The sequence below is a fragment of the Nannospalax galili genome, unplaced genomic scaffold (genome assembly GCF_000622305.1).
Source record: "Nannospalax galili isolate Female #2095 unplaced genomic scaffold, S.galili_v1.0 scaffold159, whole genome shotgun sequence".
NCBI classification, from domain to species: domain Eukaryota; kingdom Metazoa; phylum Chordata; class Mammalia; order Rodentia; family Spalacidae; genus Nannospalax; species Nannospalax galili.
In genome coordinates this window covers 2103170-2123493 of record NW_008343239.1, presented here as the reverse complement: position 1 = coordinate 2123493, position 20324 = coordinate 2103170, and the positions used below count along the sequence as shown (strand labels likewise).

At 45.8% G+C, this 20324-nt stretch overlaps 1 protein-coding gene across 3 annotated transcripts in view; it reads right to left on the bottom strand.

The window, feature by feature from the left end:
• Positions 1–744: 744 nt before the first annotated feature.
• The window catches only part of Ankrd27 (ankyrin repeat domain 27), a 67863-nt gene continuing 48283 nt past the window's right edge, over positions 745–20324 (bottom strand). The window contains exons 19-29 of one of the 3 annotated variants that reach the window (XM_008839471.2): positions 19010–19060; positions 18777–18896; positions 18039–18083; positions 14350–14472; positions 10878–11075; positions 8913–9032; positions 7650–7811; positions 5963–6074; positions 3514–3592; positions 3259–3331; positions 745–2017 (exon numbers count right to left, since the gene is read on the bottom strand). In XM_008839471.2, coding sequence (XP_008837693.1) covers positions 1796–2017; positions 3259–3331; positions 3514–3592; positions 5963–6074; positions 7650–7811; positions 8913–9032; positions 10878–11075; positions 14350–14472; positions 18039–18083; positions 18777–18896; positions 19010–19060 — 1305 coding nt within the window. In that variant the 3' untranslated portion in view covers positions 745–1795. The remainder of the gene's footprint in view (positions 2018–3258; positions 3332–3513; positions 3593–5962; positions 6075–7649; positions 7812–8912; positions 9033–10877; positions 11076–14349; positions 14473–18038; positions 18084–18776; positions 18897–19009; positions 19061–20324) is intronic. The other 2 variants (XM_017799750.2, XM_029566640.1) reach the window with 2 other exon arrangements.

Below are 20324 nucleotides of genomic sequence, written 5' to 3'. Positions count from 1 at the left end.
TGGCTGTGTACGCAAGGATACAGGACGCAACAAAGGGTACTGCATTCTTGTCTAGGGCGTGTGGACGGTTGCCCTCAACATTCTGAAATCAGTGACCTGGCAGTGCTCTGAATTGAAGCATTTCTACACAAGAGGTTGAGCATTACCGATTTCTGAACTGCCACATGAAGTCAAGTGAAGAAAGCAGCTGAGAAAACAGAAAGAAGTAATGGAGGGAGATGGCTCCCACACCCGCTGCAGAATCAGAACAGGTGCATCTCTGCATCCTGAGCCTACGTCGATAAACTGTAGGACAGAGTACCAATCGGGATGTTACAGTCAAGAGTACCACACATCAATAAAGAGGTTTTGTTTGAGGATGGAAAAGGAGAAAACGTGAGCAGAGCCTCAGTGCTTACTTTTTCCTTGGGAGGCTGTGATCCTTCTGATTGGAGTTGAGTGGTGGCACTGACCCCAGCTACTAGGAAGTTGGGGCAGTAGGGTCAAAAATTCAAGGCCTGCCTGGGTTACAGAGTGCAAGACCAGCCTGGTCAACACAGAAGCACACACAAAGCCGTCTTTGTGGGCATGTCAAAGAATTGTGTGGGACGTTGACAGTATGTCTACTACACCATTAAACCCTGATCGAGTTGACAGTTCTCTGAGCAAGTTGTGTCTCAGTCACACATCTGTAAATACTAAACACACTACCCATCCCAGGTTTGTATCAGGGAGGCTGAGAAACAGCAAAACAGTAGAAAATCATGCTGACACGCTCAAGAATCAGAGTTTACTGTTTCTTTTCCATCGTTTGGCACATTTCCAAGGCACATTAGAAAATTAGAAGTCATAAATTATTTTGTAGAAAAACATCCCTTTCCTTCTATAATACACAGGTCTCTCCAAGGACGTGCACAAAACCACTTCCCTATTACAAAGTTCTCTGAATATGTACTCAGGATGAACCCATGTTTGCGGCTCTAAACCAGTAACATAAAAACAATAACAGAATCTATAGACATTCATAAAAAGGAATAAATGGCAATAAGCTCTAATTTAAAGTAACGACCTGGTTTGTGCTCAAAGTTTTGAATCTGAATCAAAAGACAAAGATGTGCCAAATCTGCTCTCTAGTAACCATCTGGCAGGTGTGACCAGGGTCGGTCTCCATGGAAAGGGGCGGCTGCAGAAACTGCTACAGGTGCACACGTGCACTGACCAAGCGTCTGTATACTGTTGGAAGTCATGGCCAACTGTTCCTTTCGCATGGTGTGGACCAGAGCGACAGATCCTCACAGAACGTCAACATGGCATCTATGCATCTTCTGGTACAGGTGTTGCTTTGCAAAGGAGTTTCCAGGTTCCATCTCTTAATCCCAAGGGGATGCTTCTGCCTGGTGTCCACAGTATCACAAAATCTAAATTGCCTTCTCCAACTTCCTCCAGATGGGGGAATCCTTTTAGATCACGGTTTGCTAACTTATCCGTACCACATAAGTTTAGCACCTTCTAGTCAAAGGTGGTCAGAATCTGATGGGGAAACCTCTGCCTGTAACCAAGAAATCCGAATACTTAGAATAAGGGGCTGGCTGTGTCCATTCCTTTTCAAGTATATCGGTTAGCTTTGAACTGGGGAGAGAGGGTGCTAAGGGCTTTTTTGTTGTGTTCATTCGCCCAGCCACAGAAAAGCTTTCGAGAACTCTGCTGAGGACAGTCTCAAGCTGGTTACTTAAAAGTGTACTTAGTTCTAAGCTGTATTCATGCTCAGCCTCCTTCCTCCATACTCATTTCACAGCAGCAAATTCAGTCCTTACTGTTAAGACTGGGAAACACTAGCCTCATGTGTGGTTAGTTGGCCAGCCATATCTGGGCCCTGGAGTACTGCAGCATCATTAACCGTGTGCCTGCGGAGCATCCGCCTATGTCCAGGGACAGCCTGGCTCACGACAGGTCTCTCTTTGAATCCTTCCTCAGAAGTCTGACATCTGCTTTGCTCTGACAGGTCTTTCTGCTTCCCCATGACACTCGGCTTCTCTGGCTGAAGAGAAGATAGAATTAAGTTCATGACTGCACTATGCTTTGAACCACCACCTCCACAGCAGCTGCCCCTAAGGGTGTCGACTGTGTGCTGGGAACTAGACACAGTGCCATTCTAGTGCCCCTGTGATGATGGTGTTTGATGTGTGTATGCAACATGTGTCACACTAAGTGCTTTGCATGTTTCCACATGTATGTAACAAGCAATCCGTGCTATTGCTGGTCCCGCCAAGGAAACGGGATCAGCACGGTAAGAACCTCTAAGTCACACCACAGAGGGTGAGTTTTTAATTGAACGTCAGTGAGTTCTGAAGTTTACGGTTTCCCACCCAGGTATATAAGGAAAGCTACAGAAGATGAAATGTGAAATAAAAGTATTTGTCAAGCTAGCTGGGCTTGGTGGCCCATACCTGTAACCCTAGCACTTGGGAGACAGGAGGACTGCCATAAGTTTGAGGACAGTCTGGGCCACAATATGAAACTGTCTCCAAAGAGAGGGAAAAAAAACTTGCTGAAATTTATTACACCAATAAGAATCACCTGAATTCTCTAAAATGTCCCAGCAAGCCTGTGACATGTATGCTGGCCCTTTGTCAGCAATTGAGAATGGCATGTTTCTGAGAAGGGCCACTTAAAAGACAGCAAAACAGGCTTCTCTGGCTCACTGACTGACTCAGAGCAAGAGGGAGGCAGCACAGCAAGAACAGTGTCACACGTCACTGTACGTGTGGCTTCCTCACCTGCGCAGACACATACAGCTCTTCCTTACAGACTAAAACAGTGAAATCCACGCTGTTGTACCTACTGTACACATTGGCAACTTCCCACACACGCCACGACTTTCTACTTCTCCCTCACTTTCTCTGCTCAGAACTGTAACTTTCTTTCTTAGACGGCGTCTCGCTGTAGCCTTAAGCGGCCTGGAACCTGCTATGTAGACCAGGCTGGCCTCAATCTCATGGACATCTGCCTACATCTGCCTGCCTCTGCCTCCCAAGTGCCGGGATCAAAGATGTGACCATCATACTCAGCCGGGACTGCCATTTTAAACCAGGACTGCCATTTTAAATTTACCCATTCTCTTGTCTGCCCCACTGAAGAACTGCGTTTTTTAATTGTTGTTAATTCTTTCAATGAAGGAGCTTAATGAAGATGATTGTCAAGGGGAAAGAGGCTTATTGTGGGTAACTTTAGAAAAAGACTGTAAAAATTAAAATTATAAGCCAATGTTTAATAACTCACCTGATGCAAAGACCCTTCTGTGAGATTAGGTGCACTTCTATCCCTTGCCATGATCTCCCGGGAAGTCCTTTCCCTGAAACCCAAGATAAAGTAAGTTATGAACCCAAAGTAAACCAAACTAAGTAGTCTGGGTTAACAGTTGGCCACAAGGTGGCAGCATTGTGTGACCAACTGCAGCCGCACATCCCCCAGCTTCCAAGGTAAGCAAACTGCAGAATCAACAGCACAAAAGTTAACTTAAAACTAGATACTCACGGAAACCGACCCCCTGAGTGAACAAGGCAAAACTGCCTAGTAAAAGGCTCATCTGGTAAGTCATACATTTTTGAGTTCCCTGTGAATAAAAAATAAAACATCAAAAAAACATCTGAAAACTTAAAAAAAAAAAAAAAAGAAGGTGGTTTTAAGGCTGCAGAATACACACAAACGCCCTGATTTCTTAGTTTAACAAAATTTAGAAAATTAAGCAGTGAATTTTCTTTAAAAGCCTATTAGCAGAGCTGGGTGTGGTGGTGCATACCTTTAGTCACAGCACTGGGGACACAGAGGCAGGTGGATCTCTGTGAGTTCGAGGCCAGCCTAGTCTCCATAGTGAGTTCTAGGCTAGCTGGGGGGAAAATAGCTGTTTTTGACTAGGTGAACCCCTGTGACACAAAGATAAAACCCCAATACACAGATACTCCCCAGTTATGGCAGGGCCACCTCATGATTATCTAGGGAGGTGAGGAGGGGTTTAACTACATTATTGCAATTGCATTCAAAGCTCTTTTTTTTTTTGGTCTTTTTGAGACAGGGTCTTCCTGTAGCCCCAGCTGGCCTGGAACTCACAGAGCTCCACCTGCCTCTGCCTCCTGAGTGCTGGGATTAAAGGCATGCACCACCATGCCTGGCCAAAACTATTTTTAAAAGCTCCTAAAACAAGAATCCCTTTTAAATAACTTTAAAAAAATAATTTTCAATGTACTTTGTGTCCATGTATGTAAGTACATGACGTGTACAATGCCCATGGAGGCCAGAAGAGGGAGTCAGATTCCCTGGAACTGGAGCTATGGACAGTTGTTAGCCACCATGTGGGTGCTGGGAACCAAACTCGGGTCCTCTGTTAGAGCAGTCAGTGTCCTTAACCACTGAGCCATCTCTCTAGCATCTAAATAACTTTAAAAAATATTTTGTTTATTATTTTTACTTTATGTATCTGAGTGTTTTGCAACCATGCATGTAAGTACGCCATGAATGCAATGCCCATGGAGGCCAGAAGAGGGCATCAGATCCCTTGGAACTGGAGTTATGGACTAACTTTTAAAAGGAAGAAAATACTTATTCCCGCCATCATGTGGCAGGTGCTGTTCTAATAACCATCACCCTCTTTAGTGGGGCTCAGTGCTGGGACACTCACCCAGTGTGTGCAATGCCGTGGAGGCCGCATCCCCATCACCACACACAGAAGGAACAAGACCTTTTAAGGAAGCTAGCATTCACCCCGGATGTCCAGGAAATGTGCAGAACACCAGGCTTTAGAACAGGAGGCAGGGCACCAGCTACGAAGACGGCTGCTCTCTCCAGATGGCAAAGAGAGAGGCCTGACGGTAAAGCTAATGCTGACTGTGTCCAACTCCTCAGGAGTCATGATTACACTCAACCAGAAAACTAGTTCAAATAAAGCTCCTCATTGGAGGAAACCAGAACAGAGCATGGCGTCTGCGGTCCCTAGAACTCTTTTACTAATGCCAATAATTACATTTTTCATTTACAATGAAATGAAAACCAGGGCTGCAGGTGTGGCTCAGCAGTAGTATATATGAGGTCCTGGGGTCATGCCCAGCACTTCAAAACACACACACACACACACACACACACACACACACACACACAATGAAGGACTGGGGGAGATAGCTCAGTTGCCATGCAAGCATGAGGGCCTGAGTTTGAGCCCCAGAAGCCACCTAAAAAAGCTGGGCATGGTAGCATGCGCTTGTAATCCTAGTTCTAGGGCGGCAGAGACAGGCAGATCTCCAGAGCCTATTGACCAGTCAGCCTAGCCTACTCAGCAAGCTCCAAGGTGCGCAGCTCCTGAGAAATGACACCTGAGGTTGACTTCTGAATTCTACAAACAAGCACACATAGACATGCTCACACACAAGAACATGTACTTACATGCATACACACATGCATATGCACACACACTAAAGCCCAGCAACTACGGGAGCTGGAGACATGGCTCAGTGGTTAAGAGGGATTCCCAGCATCCAGATGGCATCTAACAACTGTCCTTAACTCCAGTTCCAGGGGAATCCAACGCCCTCTTATGATCTCCAAGGGCATTGCATGCCATGGGTACACTTACACACATGCAGGCAATATACTCATACATATAAAATAAAAATAATAAAATTTTTTTTAAATTCAGGCTGGAGAGATGGCTCGGTGGTTAAGTGCACTGGCTGCTCTTGCAGAGGACCCAGGTTCAATTCCCAACACCCACATGGTGGCTGACAACCATAACTCCAGTTGCAGGGGATCCGATGCCCTCTTCTGACCTCTGTGGACACTACACAACATGGATGCACATGCAGGCAATACACTCATACATGTAAAAAATACAAATAAAATAAACAAAATATTTCTAAACAAAACAAAAACCTTGGCAATTATCCATGAATTTCCAAATGAACCCAACGTGAGGATTTAGACTAGAAACACTTACATTTTTTCCTGATCTTAACAGTCACGTACTCCTTGTGGTCTGTCTCATCGATGTCATTTAACGAAGCAACGCAACTTGGTACTACCTGAAGCAACTCCATTATTTTTGAATTCTACAATTTTAAAAGGGAAAAGTTCACTAAATTCTTAAATGTTTTCTCAATAGATTATTACTTGGGTTTCTATCAAAATGCCACTATTGGCACAACTGTAACCTTCCCCCAGAGCTCAGAAACTGAAAACAAACTCTGAGGCCACAGACCTAGTGCTGAAGCCCTGCCACATGCTTATTGTCCCAGCACTTGGGAGGCTGAGGCAGGAAACAGGTTTGAGCCCAGGAGTTCAAGCCTGGGCAACATAGTGAGACTGTCTCCAAAACACCGTGCTCTTCATTTGGAAGACGCTCTGGCTTCACCAGGTACTGCAGCTGAGGCCTGAAGCTACTCTACACAGCTGCACAGAGCTGCACAGTAGGGTATGCACAATAGGTTCGGATACTGACATGATGCGTTTACAGGAGGCTATTGAAGCTACCACCCATTACTCAATAGAACTTACTCAGCATCATCCATTGAGCAAGTAGTAAATGAAAAGTTTTGAAAATGTTTCAATTCTGTTAAAAAAAAAAGTATCAACCCTCACAGACATATCCAGAAACAGTTTTCTACCAACCAACAGGGCACAGCTCAACCCATCCAAGGGAACACCTAAAATTAACCACCATATTCCCTCCCTCTTTATGTTACACATCTTTTTAAAGTATACTTAATCTCTAGATGAAGACAATATCCAGGTTTAAGAAATGCCACTGGAGACAATATTTGGGAGCTTTTTTTTTTTTTTTTTTTTTTTTCGGGGTTTTTTTTTTTTTTTTTTTTTTTTTTTTTTTTTTTTTGAGGTGCTAGAGATGGAAACCAGGGCTTTATCCATGCTAGGCAAACACTCTACCACTGAGCTATGTCCCTAGCCTCTTACTGGGGGAGTCTAGGCAAGTAAGTGCTCCACCACTGAGCCACACCCAACCCCTCACTGGTGGATTCTAGACAAGGGCTCTACCACTGAACCATGCCTCAACCCTTAAAATTAGTAATTAGGTTGGATTTACAGGGACTTTAACATCTCAGTTGGGACAATTAACAGCCAACTGACTGTCCATTCTGAGTAGGAAAGCAAAGATTCACCACGAAGACAGGAAGAGAGGAGAGTTACCTTCAAACTCATCACTCTCCATGACAGACCTACTACACAGTAGAGAGTTCACACTCTGGTGACACGAGCTCTCTCAGAATCCCCAAACTAAACAACTCCCCATCATGCTACAGGACTGGCAAACCTTTCTGGGTGTCTAACATGCCACTTCCCTGAGGATTTGGGTGCATATACCATGTGCCAGACCAGGGTGCCTCCTGGGGTCGGTTGGCAAGTAGAGGGAGCACCTTTACCCAGGCCTTTGAAACTACTCCATAAAGAATAATCCCTGGCACTTTGAGCATGCCCACCCCATCAACCAACCAGTGACAATGATCAAGGATCCAGCCATGCCAGCGGACACCTGCCACACTCACTTAGCTCTGCACAACCAAAGATTAGGCTGTCTATACTTTGGATCTGGTTTGAACACAAGGAAGCCCCAGCGAGCCCCAGGGAGCATGGGACTGCCTCGCGACACCGCAAGCTTTCTCCATCACCTGCTCAGCGCAGTCGACAGCCGTGTACTGCCTCTTGTTCAGGATGTGAACGGATGCTCCATGCAGCAAAAGCAGCTCCACCACGAAGACGTGCTTCCCTATCACAGCCTCGTGCAGGGCTGTGTTGCCCTTGTTGTTGGAAGCATTGATGGAGGCCCCATGCTACAGAGAGAAACAGGACAGTACGTGCAGACACTGTGAGTGTTCACTATGAAATACTTTTTGAAGGTTTATTTATTTTGAGAGCGCGAGCAAGTGCACTTGGCGGGCGTGAAGGTCAAAGGACAGCTTCTTCGGAGTTGGTTCTTTCCTTCGGCCTTGTTTTTGAGGCAAGGTCTCTCCTCCCATTTCCCATCTTACTGTAGGAGCATTGGGAATCACAGACATGAAACACAGACATGGAAACACCGTATTTGGCTTTTTATGTGGGTTACAGGGATGGAATTCAGGTCATCAGGCTTGTACACAAGTGCTTTCATCTCCTTTGCCATCTCCCCGGTCCAAAAAATTCTTTTTTTGAGATGGTCTCACTACATAGTCCAGTCCAGACCAGCCTCAAGCTTGCTATGAGGCCCAGACTGGCATCAAACTTAGCCTCCTGAGTACTGGGATTATAGGCATATGGTTCGCTATAAATTCTTTCAATTTCTTCATCTTCTTCAACAAATTTCTACATTAAAAAGGAAAGATGTATCGTAAATTGTGGATAAAAGAAACGCTAAGCAAAAAGAGTTTATGAACAAAGATGCTCATTGTAGCTTTTGACAGTATGGGGGGAGGGAGAGGCTGCTTAAATAGAAGGTAACAGTTACAAAAATAAAACCCTGGGGGCTAAGACGTGGTACTTGCTACTCTTGCAGAAAACCCGAGTTTGGTTCTAAGCACCCATGTTGGGCAGCTCACAACCTCCAACTCCAGGGGATCCAATGCTGGTGAGGTAGAGGCAGGTGGATGTCTGTGAATTGGAGGACAGCTTGGTCTACATAGCGAGTTCCAAGGCAGCCAAAGCTAACATAGTGAGACCCCGTCTCAAAAAACTAAATGAGTAATAAAAAAAAAAAAAGTAAGAGCTGGAGAGATGGCTTAGTTCAGCTCAGGATCTGACTCCATCTTCTGGCTTCCGGGGATACCACGTGCACATTGTATATTTACATACATGGAAGCAAAATACTCATACACATAAAATAAAATCAAATAAATCTTAAAATAAGACTTAGAACTGTTAAGAAGAAAAAGGCTTTGTGTGGTAGAAAGGGGCCTTACCTGCAGCAAGAGTGCAGCAACTTCATGATGGCCCCCAGAACAGGCGAGAGTGAGGGGTGTGTTCCCACTGAGGTCCTTTTTATCGGGTTTTGCATTGGACTCTAACAGACATTTCACCACCTGGCCCAGAGAAGAAAAAAATTTCAATCTTAATTAAAATTTGGAAACAGAGGGGCTAGAGAGAAGGCTTAGTGGTTAAGAACACTGGATGCTCTTGCAGAGGACCTGGGTTTGATTCCCAGCACCCACATGGGGGCTAGCAATCATCTGTAACTCCAGCTCCAAGGGATCTGATGCCCTGTTCTGACCTCCATAGGCATTGCATGACAGGGCTGCACTTACATATGTGCAGGCAACATACTAATATGCATAAAATAAAAATAATAAAATATTTTTTTTGAAAAACTTGGAAATGGGAATCCTCTGAGGTAGCCAGGCATGGTGGTGGTACACACCTTTAATCCCAGCACTTGGGAGGCAGAGGCAGGTGGATCTCTGTGAATTTGAGGCCAGCCTGGTACATAGTGAGTTCCAGGATAGCTGGGGCTACAGGGAGACCCTGTCTTAAAAAGACCAAAAAAAAAAAAAAAAGAGAGAGAGAGAGAGAGAGAGAAAGAAAGAAAGAAAGAAAGAAAGAAAGAAAGAAAGAAAGAAAGAAAGAAAGAAAGAAAAGGAAAAGAACAGAACAGAACAGAAATCCTCTAAGGTAAGATCAAGTACTGGGGAGAGAAAGGAGATGACTGAAGTAGGAGGGGCTCACATCGCCAAGGGTCTGCCCTGGTACTGCAAGTCCAGGCACTAGGGTTGCCGTCTTCACAGCTCCCTATAGAGCTACAGCTGTTGCCCTCACCGCTCCATGATGTGGGAAGTGCTCTGCTAAGCATTTGAGAGAGATGCAGAACTGCCTTTGAAAATCCACTGTGTAGGGCTGGAGAGATGGCTCAGAGGTTAAGAGCACTGGCTGTTCTTGCTGAGGGCCTGGGTTCAGTTCCCAGCACCCACACAGTAGCTAACAACCACCTGTAACTCCAGTTCCAGGGGATCTAATGCCCTCTTCTGACCTCCAAAGGCACTGTACTCGTGAGTGCCCTCACATACATGCAGGCAATACTCATACACATAAAAGTAGATCAAAAAAATTTTTTAAATACACAGTGTAGGGGCTGGAGAGATGACTCAGCGGTTAAGAGCACTAGTTGCTCTTGCAGAGGACCTGGGTTAGGTTCCCAACACCCACATGGTGGCTCACAAATGTCTGTAACTACAGTTCCAGGAAATCCAACACCCTCTTCTGACCTCCACAGGCAACAGGCATGCATATGTATATTTGCATACATGCAGGCAAACATTCATACATATAAAATAAAAAATAAATCTTAAAAAAGATGCATAGTGGAAAAATGTACACAGATAACTTTGCAAAAGAAAACGGGACATTAAGAAAGTTGATCTTTCCAAAGACAGGTATGATGGCACACACCTGTAAACCGAGCACTCGGGAGGCTGAGGCAGGAGAATTGAGAGTGTGAAGGCAACTTGGATTTACATACTAAGACCATGTTTCAAAACAAAACAGAAAGTTAAAATTCCAAAATTCTCTCTTGTGAAGTCAGAGCCTCAACTACACTTCATAAAGCACTAAACTGGCACAGACTTAAAGGTAGTAAGGTGGCTGGCTATCACCCCAGTAAAAGAGACAAATTCTTGCTGGGGTCAGAATTACAATGACATCCCTGGGCCACCTAGACTGAATGGCAATGTGGGAGGGGACCAGCCCCACCCCCAGAGAGCACCTAAACACAAGGGTCCCAATCTGTGCATCTCAGAGTCGTACTGTGGAGAGAAGGGAATGCTCTGTCCTCTGGGTTTCCCCTGCCACCCCATTCTGGCCATGCACTGTAACCAAATGAGGGTCTAGCCAAAATCAAGCACCCAATTCTGCTGCCCAGGAGACAGAGCTCATACCTGGAAGTGGCCCTGTTGGCAGGCCAGGTGGAGTGGGACAGCTTGGCTTGTGTTTCTGGCACCAGAATAGGCACCATGCTTCAGTAGGAGGGAGACGAGGTCTGTCCGGCCATGCAGGGCAGCCACATGCAGAGGGGAGGAGCCATCCTGGTTGGTCACATTCACACCAAGCCCACTGGCAGGAATCCTTGCCAGCTTCTAGTAAGCAGGGGATGGAAACAAATGGCATTAGTGTTCAAGAGGTCAGGCTGTGGGTCTGGAAGTCATCTGGCCTCCACAGCCAGCTCCTAGGCAGAGTTTGGGATTGCAGAGGTCCCCAGACTCAATACTGCCCAAGAAGGAATTCCCACTCCTCAGAGAAGTATGAGAGAGAAAAGATTAACTCCTATTTTTAATAAAATAAGTCCCCTACAATGATGTCCTATCACGGAAGGCAATTCAATGGAGGAAATAAAGTCTGTTCAATAAATAATCCAGGGGCAGTGAATAGCCACAGGAACACTGTGCGTCAACCCTAACTCCAAACACACCAACTGGAAGGTGTCATATACAGAAACACAAAAGCTACCACTATAAAAATGCTTGATTCTGAGCCAGGTGGTGACGCACACCTTTACTCGGGATTCAGACGCAGGAGGATTTCTGTGAGATTGAGGCCAGCCTGGTCTACTACATAGTGAGTTCCAGGCCAGCAGGGGCTATAGGGAGACCCTGTCTCAAAAAAGACCAAAAAAAAAAAAAAAAAAAAGCTTGATTCTTTCTTCTTTTTAAAAAACATTATTCTATTCTATTTTATTTTGCTTTATATTTGTAGTCCTGGCTTAGAACTTGCTATGTAGACCAGGCTGGCCTCAAACTCACTGACAGCCACAGGTCTCTACGTCTCAAGTGCTGGAATAAAAGGCATTTGGTACCATGCCTGGCTTATTTTTTTTATTTTATTTTTATATGTATGTGTATGTGTATGTTTGCATTAGTTTATGTGTGCCATGTGTGTGCTGGAGTCCACAGATGTCAGAGAAGGGTATTGAATCCCCTGGAGCAGGAGTAACAGGTGGTTATGAGCCAACCACCAGTGGGTGCTGGGAACCAAACCTGGGTCCTCTGCAACAGCAGTTAGTGCTCTTAACCCCTGAGAAATCTCTTCAGCCCTTCTTTCTGCTCTACTATTCATTTATTTATCTATTTTTATTAAAGTTTATTAGTATTCACACAAAACAAGCACAGAGAAGTATTAAAAGACTGATAAAACATAATTAAAATTTAGATTTCCTTGCAAGGAAGGCCACAGTCTGCATGGATCACATGTGAACACCCCCATCCAAGACCCATTCCACATAAAAAATGTATATCTCCTGAGACAGAATTCAGAGGACGTACAGGAGCTTTGCGACACACATGAACTCATTAGTGCGCCTTTTTAAATTACCTTTTCTTGTTCTCCTTTCTAAATGTTATAGGATAGAATCAACCTAGTTGTCCATCAAACGATGAAAGTAATAAAAATCTAGTGCACACATAGAGATGAATATTATTCAGCTCTAAAGAAAAATGAAATCACAAAATTTACAGGAAAATGGAGGGACCTAGAATTATAATGTTAAGCAAGGTCAGCCAACCTCAAGAAGGGAAAATACTGCATGTGCACCCTCGTATGCAGATCCTAGCCTGTAATGCATGCATGTACCTATGTAAACAGATACGTGTGGGTTTACAGTCTATTTGTTTTTGAGGCAGGGTCTCACTATGTAGCCCTGGCTGGTCTAGAAATTGCTATGTAGATCAGGCTAGCCTCAAACTCAGAGAGATCCATTTGCCTCTGCCTCCCAAGTGCTGGGATTGAAAGCATGCATCACCATGCCCCGCCCGCCATTTTATATTCCTATGTTAAGAATAACCTGGTTGAAGCTTCTGTTGGAAGCTATATTATCTTACAATACAAAGGACAGGGGCTGGAGAGATGGCTCAGCGGTTAAGAACACTTGACTATTCTTGCAGAGGACCCAAGTTTGATTCCCAGCACGCACATGGCAGCTAACAACTGTCCGCAACTCTAGTTCCAGGGGATCCAACAGCCTCTTCTGTCCTCTGCAGGCACTGCACGACATGGGTGCACTTACCTACATGCAGGCACTACGCTCATAAATATAAAATAGTAATTTAAAAAAATACAAATGATAACACCCTTCTCTTATGTAAAGGCAAGTTAATTTTCTTAATATGGGATGTATGCACCCATATTTGCATAGCTACACTGCAAATCCACACTATATACATAACACCATTCATAGCTCCTCAGAAGAAAGGGAAATACTTTTTAAAAAACACAGACGAGAGCACTGTATGCTAAAAATTATAGAAAGAAGATGAAGGAAATCCAAAATATTTGGAGAAAGAGACCAGGCTCAGCTGGGTGTGGTGGTGCATGCCTTTAATCCCAGCACTTGGGTGGTAGAGGCAGGTGGATCTCTGTGAGTTCAAGGCCAGCCTGGTCTACATAGAGAGTTCCAGGACAGCTGGGGCTACAGGGAGACCCTGTCTCAAAAAGACCCCCCCAAAAAAATCCCCCCAAAACAGAGCAGGCTCACAGAAGATGAATGTGGTAAGCATGTTATTTCTTCCCACATTGACCCATGGGCTTAGTGCACTGCCTATCAAAATCTCAGGGAGGTTTGTTTTGTTTTTTTTTGGGTGTGTGTGTGTGTATGTTCTTTAAAAATATTTTTTTAATTTATTTTTTATATGTATGAGTGTTTTGCATGCAGGAATGATGTGTGTCACGTGCATGAAATGTCAGAAGAGGGCATCAGATCCCCTGGAATTGGAGTTATGGATGGCTATTAGCCACCATCTGGGTGCTGGGAGCTGAACCCAGATACTCTGGAGAGCAGACAGCTATCTCTCCAGCTCTGTGTGTATGTGCTCATAGACACTGATGAACTAATTCTAAGAAGCCCATGGAAAGGCATAGCTACAATGACCCTGCAAAGAACGGATGAGGAGGAATGGTTACACCTGGTGGTAAGGCTGACTTGACCCAGTGTCATCCGGGAAGCAGAGGAGGGACACACAGGTCCATGGAACCAAGAAGAGAATCCAGAAATAGACTCACACGATGACACTGAAGTCATGTGTCAGCTGAAGGGCACAATCAAGACTACGCAGGGAGGACATCTCAGCAAGGCTCATGACAAAATTGCAACAGCACTCTCCATTAGGAAAATGCAAAGTGAACCCCAAGTTAGCACTACACGTGCCTATCAGAACATCAAAAAAATAGTGATGCCAGCAAACCTTGATGAGGTCTGCTCTAGGGCTGGTGCTCTCCACTCAGTTAACTAACCCCAGCCCCCTAGGCTTAAGGTATTCCTCTAAGGGTATTCCCCAGCTTAGAAGCAGAGAACCTTCCTAAGCAGAAAGAAACATGTACCACCCACCCCAGCCCACCCCACAGACACAGGCAATGCCTAACCTTCTGGGCCAGAGCACACTTGGAGCACTGGCACAAGGGGTGACAGAATTCAAGCTCCGCTGTGCTGACAGTGCTGTCCATGTCTTCTAGGTCTTCCTCTGTCCACTCCAAAAGGTAACGCACCTGGTGGTGGGCAGTGAGAAGGAATGGGAACGCAAAATTATCCTGGTGTCGTCCCCAGCTATGGACAGAGAGACACACGCACACACGTGCACACACACACACACACACACACATGCACGCACGCACACATGTGCATGCACTGAACAGTTCCCAAATCCATTCCTTCCTGAGTCATCACAGTCATTGACAAGGTGTCTGATCACCAACAAGTATTCTGGGATTCACTCATGTTCAGACCTAAGTCTTCGAGGTGACATAAAGGATTAACGCACCATTTTCTAGCATGTTAGTCTTTCCTCCTGTTTTGTTTTGTTTGAGACAGGGTCTCCCTGTAGCCCCGTCTGGCCTGGAACTCACTATGTAGACCAGGCTGGCCTCGATTACACAGAGATCTGCCTCCTGAGTGCTGGGATTAAAGGCATGCACCACCACAGCAGGTGCTTTTCCCCTATCTTAAGACAGGCCCAGAGAAGCTGCATGGGGAACAGGCTTTCTGACCCTGACCTATAGTACACACTCCTATCAGGAGTCATCTAACCAGGCCTATCTTGCCACGCCCCACAGGGTGGCTCCAAACCCTCCCTCACCATCCTCAGCAAGCTCATCCTGAGAGCTCATTGCCATGTTCCAGAGCACACCCAGGCTCCCTGACCCCACGCCAGGGCCCTTCCACTGCCACATGCATATAAAAGCAAAGCAACCACCAGACAAGCCACATGCAGGTTCCAGAAAGGCTAGTGGTTAGGATCCAAAATGAGAAAAAGAGCGCAGGTGTGGTGTCACACACCTGGAATCCCAGCACTCAGGAAGCCGAGGCAAGAGGATCACAAGTTCAAGGCCAGCCTGTACTACAAAGTAAGATCCTATCTCCAAAAAGAAAATTAGTAATAACACGTTTGAGAAAAGAAAGCAGCAAGAAAAGCACATTTCTAGGCCACAGGGTCAAGTGTCAAGGGGTCAGCACAGGTCAGCAAGGGGGACAGAGCTTCCCCCTTCTACGGCCTATGCAGGGGTGGCAACCACCAGGCCAAGATGGCCCAGATCTCAGGTGGCAGGGGCATAGCTCAGTGGTAGAGCATTTGACTGCCTATCTCAAGCAGGATGTGGGGAGCAAGATAAGATGGGAATCTGATGGGCAGGTGGTCTCGAGAGGGCTGGGATGCACAGGCACCAGGAGGGCCTAGGGCACTGTGCAGGCTGTCATTGTTCATCCCTTCTCTATGTGGCCTGAGCCCCACCGGCCCCCAGTGAGAGGCAGAGCAGTTGGGTCATAAGTTGGGATAGTTGTTGTTTCTGCACACAGACTATGTCCGTGGCTCTGAGATACTCAAAGACATTTTTTGTGTGTGTCGGCATGGAATGCTTGTTTCTCCTGGAGCTGGTCTCATGGGGGGAGCAGCCTACCACCAGCTAGGCACAGACACCTGTGTCCTCCAGGTCCTGTGTTATTCTGATGGACAGAGACTAGAAGAATCAGACCCATAATTCCTGTGCACCAGCTCTGCTATGGGTTGAATATGGAATGTCCTCCACAGGCTCTAGCTAGGAGCTGTTTTAGGGGTCTAGTTGGAGGAAGTAGGTCACTGGTTGAGTCCTTGCGATCGGGGATATGATCTCCAACTCTCCCTACCTTGAAATGTTCTGTTTATTATTATTGTGTGTTCATGTGAGATGTATACACATGCCACAGCACATATGTGGGAGTTACAGCAGAGGACAATTAAGTGGAGTTGGTTCTCTCCTACCACATTTACATGGGTTCCAGGGCTTGAACTCACATCATCAGGCTTGGGGGGGGCTAGTTTTTCTCAACTTGACACAAACTAGAGGCACCTGGGAAGAGGGACCCTCAACTGAGGAATTTCCTCCATCAGAATGGCCTTTGGGCATGTCTGTGGGGGTATTTTCCTAATTTTTCTTTGATGTATGAGTGCTCAGCCCACCATGGGTGGTGCCATCCCTAGACAGGTGGGCCTGGGCTATGTAAGAAAAATAGCTAAGGAGCTGGAGAGATGGCTCAGCAGTTAAGAGCACTGGCAGCTCTTGTAGAGGACCTGAGTTCAGGTCCTAACATCTAACTGCCCATAACTCCAGTTCCAGGGGATCTGATACCCTCTTTTGGCCTCTACAGGCATTGCACACACATGGTATGCTCACATACATGCAGGCAAAACACTCATATACATAAAATATAATAAATAAATAAATAAATAGTAGCTGAGCAAGCCAGGGGAAGCAAGTCAGTAAGCAGCATTCCTCCACAGTCTCAGCCTGTGCATTTGAGTTCCTGCCTGGCTTCCCTTGATGATGGACTGTAACCTGTAAGATGAAACCAACCCTTGCCTCCTCAAGTTGCTTTTGGTACTGATGCTTATCACAGCAACAGAGACACGAAACAAGGACATGGGGCAAGCATCTTTACTCTCTGAGCCATCTCATAGGCCTCCTCTCTCAGCTTTTTATCCATCATAGATGAAGATGCATCTCTGCCACACACAAGTGTCCATCACCATGATGTTCTGCCCAAATGCACAGGGCCAAGTGACTGTGGTCAGTCCTCTGAAACCATCATAAACCAAAAGTAATCTACTCTCTCTCAAGCTGAACTTGTTATGCACTGTCACAGTGACAACCAAAGGACTAACACAACTTCCCTTGGTCATCAGTGAAAAGCACTCAACAGCTGCGATGCACCCTTGGAAGATTACTTGTCCAGAGCTCCTAATTTACTAAGCTCCTAATTCACTGCTCTGTAAAGAGTGAAGACATATTCCTTTCAGAGAGCTAATGGAAACTGCCCACAAGAACCTTAAGAAGGTTCCATGGCCGCTGACATCCCTTAATTCTTGTCTTTTGCTTGTGACTCCCAGAGCCCCAAGCCTCAGGCCTCAGCCTGCTGGCTTGGGAGTCCCAAGTGTCCACAACTGCCACAGAACCCCATGCAGCGTGGCTTTGGCTTTCCAACTCCTCCTCTTCCCATCACCCTGGTCTGGAGTCCTGCCAGCATCTCACTGCACTCCCAGAGCAGAAATGTCCAAAAGGTGTGGTTCACATTTGCTATGCTGTTCCTTACTGGGCAAACAACATCACCGTGGCGGAGTGTGTACCAAATGAACCATACTTGGTGGAACTATACAAAGAGGTCACATAACTAGAAGCTGAAAGAGGCAAGAAACAGGGGTGTGACTTTGGAAAACGCTCTTCCTTAGGGCTTTGGATCTCAAATGCATAGGCTCATGTTTTGAATGAGCACTCACTAACTGGTGGTGCTATTAATATTTTGAAGGCTGTGGAGCCTTGAGGAGTCTGGCCTGGCTGGGCTGACAGCTGTCATTCACTACTGACCAGCCTTTGCAGGTTAGACCAGCCCCTGGTTCTCGCTTGCTCCCGATGCTTCCTGGTCCACCCTGTGAACAGCCACTGCCACCTGCTCCTGTCACCACGCCCTCTCCACCACCATCCACTGCTGCAACCATGAGGCAAAGCAAAACCTCCCTCTCTTCACTGCTTCTGCTGGGTATTTTGTCACAGTAACGGAAAAAAGAAACCCTCTTCTAAAAACTCACCATTTCTAGATCTCCATCAGCAACTGTTCTTAGAAGTTTTTCTACCTTAATGGAAGGAAAAGAATGTTAGGGAAATGCTTTTTTTATAGATTTATTTATTTTTGTTTTACATAGATTAAGCATTTTTCAAGCATGTTTATATATGCATGATGTGTGTGCTTGGTGACTGGGGAGACCAGAAGCAGGTGTCGGAGCCACCGTGTGGGTACTAGAAACTGAACCCAGGTGCTCTGCAAGAACAAGACACACTTAACTGCTGAGCTGTCTCTCCAGCCCCAGAAATGAATTTGTTTTTTAATTCTTATTTATTTTTATTTTATGTGTATGAGTGTTTTGCCTGCCTGTATGTAAGTACACCTGTGTCAGGCAATGCATATGAAGGCCAGAAGAGGGTGTAAGATCCCCTAGAACTGAAGTTATAGACATATGGGTTAGCCACCATATGGGTGCTGGGAACTGAACCTGGATCCTCTGCAAGAGCAGTCAGTGCTAATAACCCTGAGCCATCTCTCCAGCTCCAGAAATGAACTTAAATAATAAAATCACAACAGAAGTAACAAGCATCCAGAAAACCTGTGGCATGAGACACGGCTGGGTGCGCCTCAAAGGCAGTGATCTTCACTCAGCAAAGACCAGCTGCCCAGCAACTGTCAAGCTGGCTGACAGACAGTTCTGGTCAGCCTATAGTGCTTCCACTGGCTGCCACAACACTGGGGTCCTCCCATCTAGAAGGCTCACCTCCCTGTAGTCCTTCTTGATTTCCTCTTGCCTAGAGCTTGCCGACATGGAAGAAAAGCTGGAGGTGGAGGAGCCCTGGCTGATGGAATCCATGGAATGTGGAGGGGACTGTGAAGGGACCTGCAGGAAGGCAGTCCAGGCAAGAAAAGGGACATGGGCACATGGCCACGTCAGGCCCAGAGGAGACATGCTGAGTTCCAGGGTCACCAATGAGGCCAGACCTGTGGACTTACCTTGGAAGGCCTTTCACAGGACACATGATGGGCTTCCATTACAGACAGAATCTAGGGGGCAATGAGGACAAGACAGGCATGGAATGAGATGCACTGCAATAAGCCACCAGCATCCCAGCACCTGCTGCTGCCAGTCCTCCAGAAGTCAGAACAGCAAGAATCTTAGATCCACCAAAAAGCCAATTACAGGCTAAAGAGAGATGGCTCAGAGGTTAAGAGCACTGGCTGCTCCTGTAGAGGACCTGGGTTTGGTTCCCAGAACCCACACGGCAGCTAACAACCATCCATAATTCCAGTTATAGGGGATCTGACACCCTCTTCTGGCCTTTGCAGGTATTACATGACATAGGTGCACTTGCATACATGCAGGCAAAACACTCATACACCTAAAATAAAAATAAATAAATTTTAAAGCTAATTTTAGGGGGATGGTGAGATGACTCAGTGGGTAAAGGTACTTGCTGCCAAATATGATGATCTGAGCCCAATCCCAAGGACCCATATGGTGGAAGGAGAGAACCAATTCCCACAATGTTGCCCTCTGACCTCCACACACATGCTGTGGCACGTGCATACACATGAAATAAAAATTTAAAATGTTAAAGCTAATTAAAAACAAGTGACTGTTGAAATTTTTCCCAATTTTTTTTTTTTGAGACCAGATCTCCCAGGCCAACTTCCTAGGTGCTAGGATGACAGGCCTACACCACCATGTCTGACTCAACCTTAGTTTCTTGAAGAGGAGGAAGTCCTGATTTTTCCCAACCGCCCAAGGGTATGGGAGGGCTGCAGGACCTAAGACTCTTTTTTTAAATTTTCTTTAAAAAAAATTATTTTTTGAGCCAGGTGTGGTGGCGCACGCTTTTAATCCCAGCACTTAGGAGGCAGAGAGACAGGTGGATCTCTGAGAGTTCCTGGTCAGCTGGGGCTACTGGGAGATCCTGTCTTAAAAAAAAAAAAAAAAATCAAAAAAAATTTTTTTGGCATTTCACTTCAATTTTACATGTAGGAATGTTTTGCCATATGTTCAATGCTCACAGAAGCCAGAAGAGGGCATTGGATTCCCTGGAATTGGAGTTACAGATGGGTGGGTGCTGGGAACTGTACCCATATCCTCTGCAAAAGGAGCCAGTGCTCTTAACCACTGAGTCAGCTCTCCAGCCCCTTAAGACCCTTTTTTGTTGTTAAACTTTAATGTGAATTGTCAAGGTAAAAGGGATAATGGGCTAGAACATCAGCATTCAGCATCCATCACAGTAAGCACCATCTTAACTGGTGCTAACATTAATGTGGGCAAGTTGGATTTGCAACTTTT